Source organism: Callospermophilus lateralis, chromosome 4 (assembly GCF_048772815.1).
Source record: "Callospermophilus lateralis isolate mCalLat2 chromosome 4, mCalLat2.hap1, whole genome shotgun sequence".
Classification (NCBI taxonomy): domain Eukaryota; kingdom Metazoa; phylum Chordata; class Mammalia; order Rodentia; family Sciuridae; genus Callospermophilus; species Callospermophilus lateralis.
In genome coordinates this window covers 94,178,722-94,191,118 of record NC_135308.1, presented here as the reverse complement: position 1 = coordinate 94,191,118, position 12,397 = coordinate 94,178,722, and the positions used below count along the sequence as shown (strand labels likewise).

Here is a 12,397-nt window from a genome sequence, read left to right as displayed (position 1 = left end):
AGCAAAGACTTAAGCCAGAGAGAAACAAAACATAAATAAGATGAATAAAAGGTATAGTGACAAAATCTTATACCTCATATACCTCTGTTTAGAACTCTATTCTAATATTTATAAAATTATTTCAGGAAACAAGCATCTATAAAAAAGAAGCATTAATCAAAGAAAATATTCTGGAGAGAGGTAATTTTTAAACTTAGTTCTGAATAAGACATTGAATACTGTGAGTAATACATATTAAGTACCATTAAGCAAGTTTATAGCAAATATTAATGGCTTCAAGTCCTGGCTAAATCCTTGACTCTAACATACTTGCATATGTGATTTTAACTGCATCAATCTCCTCCTCTGTAAAATGAGGATGACAGTGCCCACCCTCCTCAGGGTTCCAATGACTTCACATGAGAGTTGGAGAAAAGTACTTATTGTAGACAAAGCACAACTTTCATTTTAATTTCTGCCATTAATTTAATATGGTACATTGGTCAAATTAATCATTATTCCATGTGTGAACTAGTTGACTAATTTCAATTCACAGAATTGATAAAAAATGTTATTAAAACCAATTAAAATGTACTTTGTGGCTATGACTAAAAAAGATTTTGCTTAATAATAATATTTACAGCAACAAGTAAAATGTATAACATATTTTCTCGAATGCTTCATATATCCTAAAACTGGAGTGTGTAAAAGAATTTTAAAAGAATTTTATTCAGGGTTTCAGTTAGATTGTAGGTCACATCAGAGCCAATAAATCAAACACTTTGTGAAATATTCCAGTAAGAAAATGATCAAATGTATCCCAATGAACTCCTGCAAGTTAAGCAGTTAGTGACAGCTCCTCAATTCTGAAAGGGAGCCAGCAAGCATCTAAAGACCCTATATAGGATCAGCTCATAAAGTTCATTTGGTTAAGCAAGCAATGAATTCAGCTTTGTGATTTTTATTTCTGTTGTTGAGTGGTGGTCTCATCCTTTGACACTATTTAAGGTTATAAAAGGGGTGAGAGAGCACTTGCCTAGCCTTGGGTTCAATTCTCCCACTGGAAAAAAAAATGAATATTTATGTGTGTGAGTGTATATCAAAGGCTATAAAACAAAGTCATATTATAAAATAGGATATTATTTTACTATCAGTTTTTCAGATTGAGTCTTATAATTAATCCTGGACAATTTATTTTATTTAGCCATTGTTCCTGTTTCCTGAAGTTCATATGTCTCCTTGGATTCCTAATCATGGGGAAAAAACAATGATACTAAAACTCTGACCCACTTTCTTGATTTTGAAACTTTAAGGCTTTAGTTTCAGCCTCAAATCTCCCTTCTGGCTTTTAAGTAATGTGGCTGAACTCCTCAATTCTCATCCAATTATTTTTGCTCCAAACTAAAAACCTATCATTAAACTGGCATTCACGTAGCAAAGACTCTTGTTTAAAGATGGGAGATCATTTGGGTGTGTGGTACGTGTCCCCTCTCTATAAATGAAGCACACTCATCGTCAAATGTCATTTTCCTGTCAGTATGAATATATAGTTAATAAGGAGGGGATTTCCCTTCTAAACTAGTTTATTTCTTAACTAATTCCTGATTGATGACATTTAAGAAGGAAATTTAGTTGTTTTCTCCTTGAATTCATTTTCATTCAATTCAAATTTCACTTTCTCATTATGTAATTATCAAGAACAGATATAAAAAAGTTACCCATGTGTTTTTTCTAACTATAGAAAAATGTGAAAGGAGAAATGACCAAAGAAGGAACTGATAAATATAAAGGAGTTGAGACTGTTTAGTTAAAACTATTTCCAATTCCTAGTCTTAAATTTTATATACTAAAATTAAGACATGGTTTCAGGGTAAAAACAAGCACAAATACTGTCAAAAAAACATGGTCTCAAGATGAATCCAGGAACATGGCAGTAAAGCCCTTTGTTGACATCACAGGAAGACTGAATGTCTCACTGAACCTTTTATAAAGTCCAAAGACTGAAAATCAGGGGCTGTCCCTCAGCAACCTTAGAGGGAAACTAAGAGAAAAGCTTCTTATGAAGACGTGGACAATTCCAAGGGTTTAAGTAGTATACCAATGTTCAACATCTCTAGCAATTAGAGAAAAGTGAATTAAAACTACACTGAGATTCCATCTTACTCCAGTCAGAATAGCAATTATCAAGAATACAACTAACAATAAATGTTGGCAAGGATGTGGGGAAAAAAGATTTACTCATTGCTGGTGGGACAACAAATTGGTGCAACCACTCTGGAAAGCAGTATGAACATTCCATCATTTGACCCAGTTATCCCACTCCTTGGTATATACCCAAAGGACTTAAAATTAGCATACTACAGTGACCCAGCTACATCAATGTTATAGTAGCTAAATTCACAATAGCTAAGCTATGGTACTAACCTAGGTGCCATTCAACAGATGAATGGTAAAGAAAATGTGATACACACACACACACACACACACACACACAATGGAATATTACTCAGTCATAAAAAATGAAATTATGACATATGCCCATAAATAGATGGATCTGGAGACTATCATGCTAAGTGAAATAAACCAATGGCCACATGTGCTTTCTAATATGTGGATGGTAATAAACAATAAGGGTAATGGGGGAGGAAGAATAGAAGTTCATTTGATTAGACAAAAGAGAATGAAGGGAAGTGGGGGAGGTGGGAATAGAAAAGATAGTAGAATGAATCAGACATAACTTTCCTATGTTCATATATGAATACATAATCACTGAAACTCCATATAATGTACAACCACAAGAATGGGATCCTAATTAGGATAAGTTATACTCCTTTGTATGTATGTCAAAATACACTCCACTGTCATGTATACCTAAAAAGAACATATAAAAAATTAAAAAACAAAAAAAAACAAGTAGGACACCAAGTCAGACTCAAGAGAACAGAGCAGGTAGAAAATGAAAGGGTGGCTTAGGACCTCTATGGCATTTTTACAGTCACAAAACTGCCTGTAAATACTTACCTGCAAATATTTGGAAAAGGAAAAAAGACTTGGATAGAAGACTGGGCCCTCATATAGGAACTGGTAACACTTGCCTAGATAGATTTTGAAATTGCTGCAGACTATGGCCATTGTGTGCCTTTAATTTTATCTATCGATCTATCTATTCATCCATTCATCCTAGGGAATTGAACCCTGGGGTACTTTATTACTAAGAAACATTCCTAATACTTTTTATTTTTGAGACAGAATCTCGCTAAGTTGCCCAGGCTGGCCTTGAATGTGAGATCCTCCTGCCTTAGCCTACTGAGTAGCTGATATTACAGGCATATGCCACTGAGCTGAGCCAATTTCCTCTCCTTAAAATGGGAGTGCCTATAGCAGGTTGCAGCACATCTACCCCACCACTGTATGTTGTGTGTAGAGTGGGGGTGCGGAGGGGAGGTAACTTGTTCTTTAAGTTTCCAGCTACTTTAATTGATTAAAATGATTGTCAAGAAGATGTGCCCAAAACTGTACCTGAGGAGTTTCACTTATATCTTGATCTGATCTGGATGACCAGCTCCTAGATGTCTTTGGAGAAAGACTGACTCTATGTATGGGACAGGGACATAAATTATGGCCAGAGAGTAAAATGATAGACTATATATCCAAAATATGTTTGTATCAACATATCCCACCCCATGTATTCTGACAATGTGGTACTGTGATTTGTCCATCAAGAGACAACATCTAAGATCCCTCTCTTTGATTCTCAGTCACATAGAAGAGAGTCTATGTGACTTGTGAGATAAGTCATAAAAGAGGATGCAAATTTGCCTGGTCCTCTTGGGATTCTCACCCTTAGGACATAGCTACCACACTGTGGAAGCCAAGAAAGCCAAGCAGTCACATGCAATAGGCCTTAGAGGGAAGATAGGGCCTCAGCTGAGGTCCCAGCAAAGCCTCCACCAAAGGACATATGAGTAAGTAGCACTCAGAGAACTCAAGCCCCATGGCTTTTGTGCCACTTCAGCTGATGCCAAGTGGAGGAGGGATGAGACATGCCTGCTGAGCCCTCCCCAACTTGCACATTGATCAGCAAGGTAGGTACTGTCATTCAAGCTGCAAAGTTTTGAACTGATGTACAACAGATAACAAACTGATGGACATTCGAGTCTGATGTAATGTAGATGAATTTAAGATGGTTTATTCCCTACAGTGGCTTTTTCCAAGTCTAAACAAGCCTGAGGGAACTTTTATTCAATCATCTTTCAAAGTCACCATCAGAAATGACTAAAATAGTGGGCTGGGGCTGGGGCTGAGTGGTGAGCGTTTGCCTGGCATGTGTGAGGCCCCGAGTTCGATCCTCAGCACTATATAAAAAAAAATAATAATAATAATAAGTAAAATAAAGGTATTGTGTCCATCTACAACTTTAAAAAATGATTAAAATAAACCTATTTATATCTCACTTTATCCCCCCTTTATTAATTTCCTATGTATTCTTTAATAAATAGATTCTAATCTCATATGTAAAATGATATCTACTTCCTCCAGGGGGTTTTTCAAGAAAAAAAATTTTTGAGACAGGCTATATTGCTTAGACAGGCCTCAAACCCCTGGGGGCTCCAGTGATCCTCTCTTGCCTCAGCATTTCAAGTACCTGGAACCATGGGTGCATGGCACTATGAACGATTTGTTTTTCCTGAATTTTATAAGCAATTTTGACAATGCTCACAGCATTTTTTTAAAGAAAGGAAAGAAGAACGGATTAAAGACAGACTGGGAGAAGAGAAAGACCTGTAGGACACAAAAAATTGCTAGAACCAATTTAGTAATTCAACTGAGAAAAGAATCCATGTTTTCATGTTATCAACAGTGTTTTAATGACAAAGTCTCTTCAACATGAAGAAAATATTGACATTCTGTAAATACCTCTTCTGGAATACTTGCGTTGAATGGGTCATGACTGGGAGATCCCATTACTGGGGAAGATGATGGACTTTTCTCTATGTCACTAAAGCCCTGTGCATCCAACAAAGTAGAGATGGAACTGGAATTGAACAGATCTTCATATTCACCATCTTTGCCTAGAAAAAGACAAAAGTAAGAAGATAATAGCAGCTCTTCACTTATTTCACTTTTAGAGGAATTAGAGTGACCAGAATTTTTTTTCTTTTTTTTCTCTTGAGGGGGTGGGGGTGCTAGGGATTGAACTCAGGGCCTCATGCATAATAAATATGTACCTTATTACTGAGCTCCACCCACATTCCAAAATATAAAAAAATTTTTCTGATTCTCAAAAATCCAAGAGTCAATTGTTCCTGGCATCACTGGAAAAAGAGCTACATGTAGAAACAGCATCTTAAACTGTGAGCACCTAAGGCCAGTGAGTATCCAGTGGCATTATTAGTAGAGAAAAAAAAATCATATCTGTTAGGGTTATTAACTCACAAGACTGCAATAAAACAAAAAGTTAAGTTATTCCAACAAACATGGAAAACTGGGGTGGGGGATGGTTACACATTTTTAGTTTAGAAAAACTAAGCTGACACAACAAACTAATTTTGAATAGGAACATAGCCCCTATTAAAATGACTCATTTTTCATCACTACTCTGGAAAATACAGAGAGAGGAAAATAGAAATAGAAAAAAAAATGAAATTTAATCTTCAAAAAGATCTTTTTATACCATTTCAAAGAAGAAAGAACAGCCTAGCACAGAAAAGCAACCACATATTCAGCAAAGCAGTGACTTTATTTCTTCATAGTTATAGAAATAAAAAGGATTAATTGAGGAACAACATGGAGCCAGATAGTCATTTTTTTAAAAAGTAGAACTAATGTCTCTAAATGACACTAAATGCTAAATCATATACTTGTTTGAAGATCTTAATCAGGCCATAACTTCTTAACTACTTAAAACTTAAAGCTTAAAACTACCTTTGGGGCAGGGGATGTAGCTTAGAGGTAGAACACTTGTATAGCATATGTAAGGAGTTTGAATGCCAGCATCACAAAAACCTACAAACATAACACTAGCTTTATTATGTTTTTTTCTGTTGCTAAGAATTGAACCCAGGGCCTTGTGCAAGTTTAGGAAAATACTGTCACTGAGCTAAATCCCCAATCCCAAAACTACCTTTCTAATCTACATGTTTATGTGCATAAGAAAAAAGTACTAGAAAGAAATATGTGAAAATATCAATAGTGATCATGCTGGTACAAATGTTTAGTGTATTTTCCCCCTTTTCTCTATTTTCTAAATGCTTTGGCATACAGACTATTTATGGGAATTAATACTCTTCCTTTTTATTGGTGCGTTATAATTATACACAGTAGTGGGATTCATTATGCTGTATTTGTACATGACAAATCTCATTCCATATCTTTCTTGGGTTTTAAACATAAGAATTGCTGGGTTGAAATTCCATAAAATCCATAATATTTTAAATGTTATGTAGGTGTAAAAATTAATCACTTACAAATTTGCAATAATCCTTAAAAGAGATACTTGAAGGCACAGAAAAATGCTGGGTGATGAGAACTGTCATAGTCTACATGGATAATTAGAGGGTGATTTGCTTATTTAGATGTTTATAAAATCTTCATATGTTAGTATGAAAAGAAAAAGGTTCTTTTTTCCCTCCAAAATATCCTGGTCCAAAGCATTTATTTTTTTCTTCATGAATTTGTCAAAACTAAAATTTCAAAGTCCGAGTGTTTCATGATATTTTTCAAAAGACATGTTCAGTTCCAGTGCTTACCTTCAGAGCAAATAATTACCCATGACTTACTAACAAACAAGAGCACTTTTAAAGTTCCTCATATTTTTGCTTTGAATGACCCTCAAATTTTCTCCATATTCAAAGATAGCCAATTGTCCCACATGCAGATAAAGCAGTAATAAATAGAACTAATTTTACTTAGATGTCTTATAGATTCTTTGAACACACATGTTCAGAGCTGAACTCATCTCCCTAAATCACCCCAATATTCTTTCTCAAGGCTTCCCCATATTGGTAAATGGTACCATCACTTGCACAACTGCTATAGTCAAAATCATCTATCTTTCTTGATTGTTTTCCTCTTTACTCTCATCTAATTTATCCCACCACTGTGATGATTTCAGCACCATACCACATTTTCAATCAGACCTGGTCCCACTAGATCTTTTCATTTGGAATACTGCAAGAGTCTTAATTGCTTTCCCCTGCTCCCAATATCGTTCTCCACCTGGTCCAGTTGTTATACGACCATGATAAAGACTATTAAAAATCCTGCAGTGGATCTCTCCACACTTGAACAAGAGCTGAACCCTTCATCCCCATTACTGAGCTGCTGCTCATCTCATCATATCTCTCTCCCCACTGCTCACTACCTTCTGGTCACATTGGTTTCCTTTTACTCTTAAATATACCAGGATGTAGGCCCTTTGCACATGTTGCTATTCTCCCTTTCTAGAATGCTATCTAATCAACTTCTTATAGATGTTCTTCCTGGCCAACTAATCCACTATTCTTATACTCATTAGCCTGGATACTTTCTGGTAGAAATCAACTGCCTGATAATATTATTCAATAAATAAACGAGCCACTGAATTTAGAATAATACAAGAAATTAGAGGGGGCACAGTCGGACATTTGCTCTGCCCATGCGGTAAGCAGACGTCCACAGCCCAGCCCAGCCCAGCTGAAGGTGGGAGGGGGCACAGTCGGACATCCGCTCTACCAGCCCGCCCGGTAGGCAGAAGACCAGAGGCTAGCAGGGGACCCAGCCAGCCATTGACTCTGCCCACGCGGTAAGCAGACATCCAAAGCCTAGCCGGAGGCAGGAGGGGGCCCAGACAGCCATCGGCCCAGCCACCCGCCCTGCAGACCTGGAGAAGGGGCTGTCGTGGGGCGCTGGAGTCAGACCAAAGGAGGCACAGAATGCAGAAACATGGCTTGCGGGTCACCAGCCTGAGCTCTGGACAAACATAAGGTCTCCCCAACATCCCCCGACCTCATCAAACACGTTAGAAGAAAAACAGATGGAACTCATCTTGGAAAATCCCACCAACCCTTTAAACCCATCAACCTGTGGGTGTGGCTACCAGTGCATTCTGGGACAGATCAGGCACCTGGTTTCCATCTCAGAGACTAAAATTAGAGAGGCTACATGTGGAAGCTCAAGTCCTCTCACACTAGCTACATCCACCACCCCCGAACACAGGGACTCAAGCTAGGATTAGGCAAAGCCACCTACTGGAAAGGGAAAAAAATAAAATAAAATAAAATTGGGTTCGGAGAGAGTTTTTTTCTTTTCTTTTCTTTCCTCACTTACTTTCTTTTTCCCTCCCTCTTTTTTCTCTCTTTTTCCTTCTTATTTTTTCTTCTTCTTCTTTCCTTCTTACTCCCTCTATCCCACTTTCAACCCCCTAAATTTTACTATCTATAAGTAGGGTAATCTTCTAAATACAGATAGGAGTTTGAATCTATACATTCTTCCATTAATTACCCATCTATTGGTTAGAGCTCTCCAAAGTTGCTAAGTTAGATCAACACCATACCCTCACTCTTTTCCCCCTAAACATAGCATCCTACACCTGAAATTCAGTTTTCTTCATGCTACCAGAAATGGTAGGTCTTTTATGAAACTAAGGACTATATTTTTAAATGATAATTGAAGCTAACATCGGTAGACATAGACCTAGCTATAATTGTATTAATAATGAAAACTTGTGCTTAGATGATATACTATTGATATTGGGAACTGTTAACATTTCTTTCTCCACAAAAGAGGGACTTTGGAACTAAAAAAGAGCAATATAAATATATAGGGGGAAAATCAATAACACAACAGTCTCACAAAGGTGGAAAGAAACGTGAGCAGTATGAAAAGACAAGGAAAGAAAGGATCACAAACAATGCAGGTCAATTCAACATTAGATGAGGTAATATCTGCAGCAGATGGAATGTCAGATAAAGAATTCAGGATATACATGCTTCAGAAGATCTGGAGTTTCAAGGAAGACATTAGACAGCAAATTCAGACAATGAAAGATCACTTCAACAAGGAATTACATAAACAAATCCAAGAAGCAAAAGATCAACTTTACAGGGAGATAGAGGATATTAAAAAAAACAAACAAACAGAAATCCTGGAATTGAAGGAAACAGTAAACCAAATTAAAAACTCAAATGAGAGTATTACTAGCAGAGTAGAACACTTAGAAGATAGAATATCAGACAACAAAGACAAAGTATTTCAACTTGAAAAGAACATAGACAGCTCAATGAGACTGTTAAGAAACCATGAGCAGAACATCCAAGAAATATGGGATAACATAAAGAGACCAACTTAAGAGTTATTGGGATACAGGATCCTATACCTAGAAGATCCAAAAGGTTCTACCAAGAAACTTCTAGAGCTAGTAAATGAATTTAGCAAAGTGGCAGGATATAAAATCAACATGCATAAATCAAAGGTGTTCCTATATATCAGTGACAAATCCTCTGAAATGAAAACGAGACCACCTCATTCACAGTATCCTCAAAAAAAATAATACTTGAAAGAATTATACAAAGAAAACTACAAAACACTAAAGAGAGAAATAGAAGAAGACCTTAGAAGATGAAAAGATATACCTTGTTCATGGATAGGCAGAACTAACATCATTAAAATGGCCATATTACCAAAAGTACTTTATAGGTTTAATGCAATTCCACTCAAAATCACAATAGCATTCCTCACAGAAATAGAAAAAGCAACCATGAAATTCATCTGGAAAAATAAAAGACCTAGAATAGCAAAAGCAATTCTAAGCAGGAAGAGTGAAACTGGTGGTATAGCGATACCAGATTTTAAACTATACTACAGAGCAATAGTAATAAAAATAGCATGGTATTGGTATCAAAACAGGCGGGTAGACCAATGGTACAGAATTGAGGACACAGAGTCCAATCCACAAAATTACAACTATCTTATATTAGACAAAGATGCTAAAAGCATGCAATGGAGAAAGGATAGCATCTTCAACAAATGGTGCTGGGAAAACTGGAAATCTATATGCAACAACATGAAACTGAATCCCTTTCTCTCGCCATGCACAAAAGTTAACTCAAAATGGATTCAGGAGCTAGGAATCAAACCAGAAACTCTGCATCTGATAGAAGAAAAAGTTGGCTCTAATCTCCATCTCATAGGGTCGGGCTCCAAATTCCTTAATAGGACACCTATAGCACAGGAGGTAAATCAAGAATCAACAAATGGGACATACTCAAACTAAAAAGTTTTTTCTCAGCAAGAGAAACAATAAGAGAGGTAAATAGGGAGTCTACATCCTGGGAACAAATATTTAGCCCTCTCACTTCAGATAGAGCTCTAATCTCCAGAGTATACAAAGAACTCAAAAAATTAAACAACAAGAAAAAAAATAACCCAATCAATAAATGGGCAAGGATCTGAACAGACACTTCAATCAACAAATACACGAAAAAAATGCTCACCATCTCTAGCAAGCAGAGAAATGCAAATTAAAACAACTCTAAGATACCATCTCACTCCAGTAAGAATGGCAGCCATTATGAAGTCAAGCAATAATAAGTGCTGGCGAGGATGTGGGGAAAAGGGTACACTTGTACATTGCTGATGGGACTGCAAATTGGTGCAGCCAATTTGGAAAGCAGTATGGAGATTTCTTGGAAAGCTGGGAATGGAACCACCATTTGACCCAGCTATTTCCCTTCTCGGACTATTCCCAAAAGACCTTAAAAGAGCATATTACAGGGACACAGCTACATCAATGTTCATAGCAGCACAATTCACAACAGCTAGACTGTGGAACCAACCCAGATGCCCTTCAATAGATGAATGGATAAAAAAAATGTGTGATTTATACACAATGGAATATTACTCAGCACTAAAAAATAACAAAAGCATGGCATTTGCAGGGAAATGGATGGCATTAGAGCAGATTATGCTGAGTGAAGCTAGCCAATCCCTAAGGAGCAAGTGCTGAATGTCTCCTTTGATATAAGGGGGGAGACTCAAAACAGAGCAGGGAGGAAGAGCATGAGAAGAAGATTACCATTAAATAGGAATGAGAGATACATGGGAATGGGAGAGAGAAGGGGAATTGCACGGAAGATGGAAGGAAACCCCCATTGTTATGCAAGATTACATATAAGATGGTGTGAGGAAGAAAAAAAGAGAGAGAGAGAGAAAAGTGTCATAGAGTGGGTAGAGAGAGGTGATGGGAGGGGAAGGGAGAGGGGAAATAGGAAGGGTAGCAGAATACAATAGACACTAATATGGCTGTATGTATAAACATGGTTGTAAAACCAATGTGATACTGCAATCTGTACACGTAAAAAAAAAAAAAAAAGAATTCACACCCGACTTGAATTAAATGTATGATATGTCAAGATCTTTGTAATGATTTGAGCAACTAATAAAAAAATTAATTTAAAAATATGTACAGTTTTTATGTGTCAATTAAAAATTCAATAAAATAAATATACTACTTTAACAAAAAAAAAAAAAAAAGAAAAGAAAGAAATTAGGACCAAATGTATAAGATCATAGCCACTCAGAATCAAGTAAAGTAGAGAAGTCTTTAGAAAAGTCTCTACCTTTTTTACCTTGGACCAGTACCACTGTGTCTTGCATTTTCTTATACCTGTTTAGGCACTGTCGGAGATCTTCTATTTTTCGATCCTATAAATAAAATAAATTATCATCTTTAACACTATGGTTTTAAAACAGTAGTGGTAAGTCTGACAGAAAGAATAAGCAGACATGAATTACATACATTATTCAAAGAATACTTCTAAACTTTAGTAAAATATCTAGAATATTTTTCCTACATATATCAGAGATATGGAAAAAGTACCTCTGAATTTAGAGATCCTATCCTTCAGCTGCCATCTTTAAAAAACAAAAATAAAACATGGTAATAAGATACAATAAAAAAAACATGAAAAAAATCAGCTTTAATTACTCTTCTAACTTAGAAGTTCCGTCTTGAAAGAAAAACCTAAAACCTGTGTTAGCTATCTTTATTATCCACTATTAATAGGTATCTAGCTTCTTCCTTCTTAAAACTCACCAAAGCGGATTTGATTCATCATCATTGACCTTCGATCTATTAAACAATATATTACCAATTAACATTTTTCATCCCTTTTCTAATTTAATCTCTATCTGGAACTTTATTGACCCCACTCTTAATTCCTTTCACTTCTCTGTCCACTCTTTCTTTTGATATCTTAATCCTTTAACTAGATATTTGTCACTGTCTTCTTCTCTTTTATCTCTCTATCTCTCTATCTATCTATCTATCTATCTATCTATCTATCTATCTATCTATCTGCCTATGTATGTATCTACCTATCTATCTATTTTCTGGTGGTGCCAGGGCCTTATATATGCCACGTAAGAGCTGCTACCACTG

The 12,397-nt window shown here is 36.3% G+C and overlaps 1 protein-coding gene across 25 annotated transcripts in view; it reads right to left on the bottom strand.

Moving 5' to 3' along the window:
- Positions 1-12,397, bottom strand: part of Ppfibp1 (PPFIB scaffold protein 1) — a 288,979-nt gene that overhangs the window by 23,215 nt on the left and 253,367 nt on the right. For 19 of the 25 annotated variants that reach the window (XM_077109302.1, XM_077109298.1, XM_077109309.1 and 16 more), the window contains 2 exons: positions 11,577-11,661; positions 4,897-5,051 (listed from right to left, as the gene is read on the bottom strand). In XM_077109302.1, coding sequence (XP_076965417.1) covers positions 4,897-5,051; positions 11,577-11,661 — 240 coding nt within the window. The remainder of the gene's footprint in view (positions 1-4,896; positions 5,052-11,576; positions 11,662-12,397) is intronic. The other 6 variants (XM_077109303.1, XM_077109312.1, XM_077109314.1 and 3 more) reach the window with 1 other exon arrangement.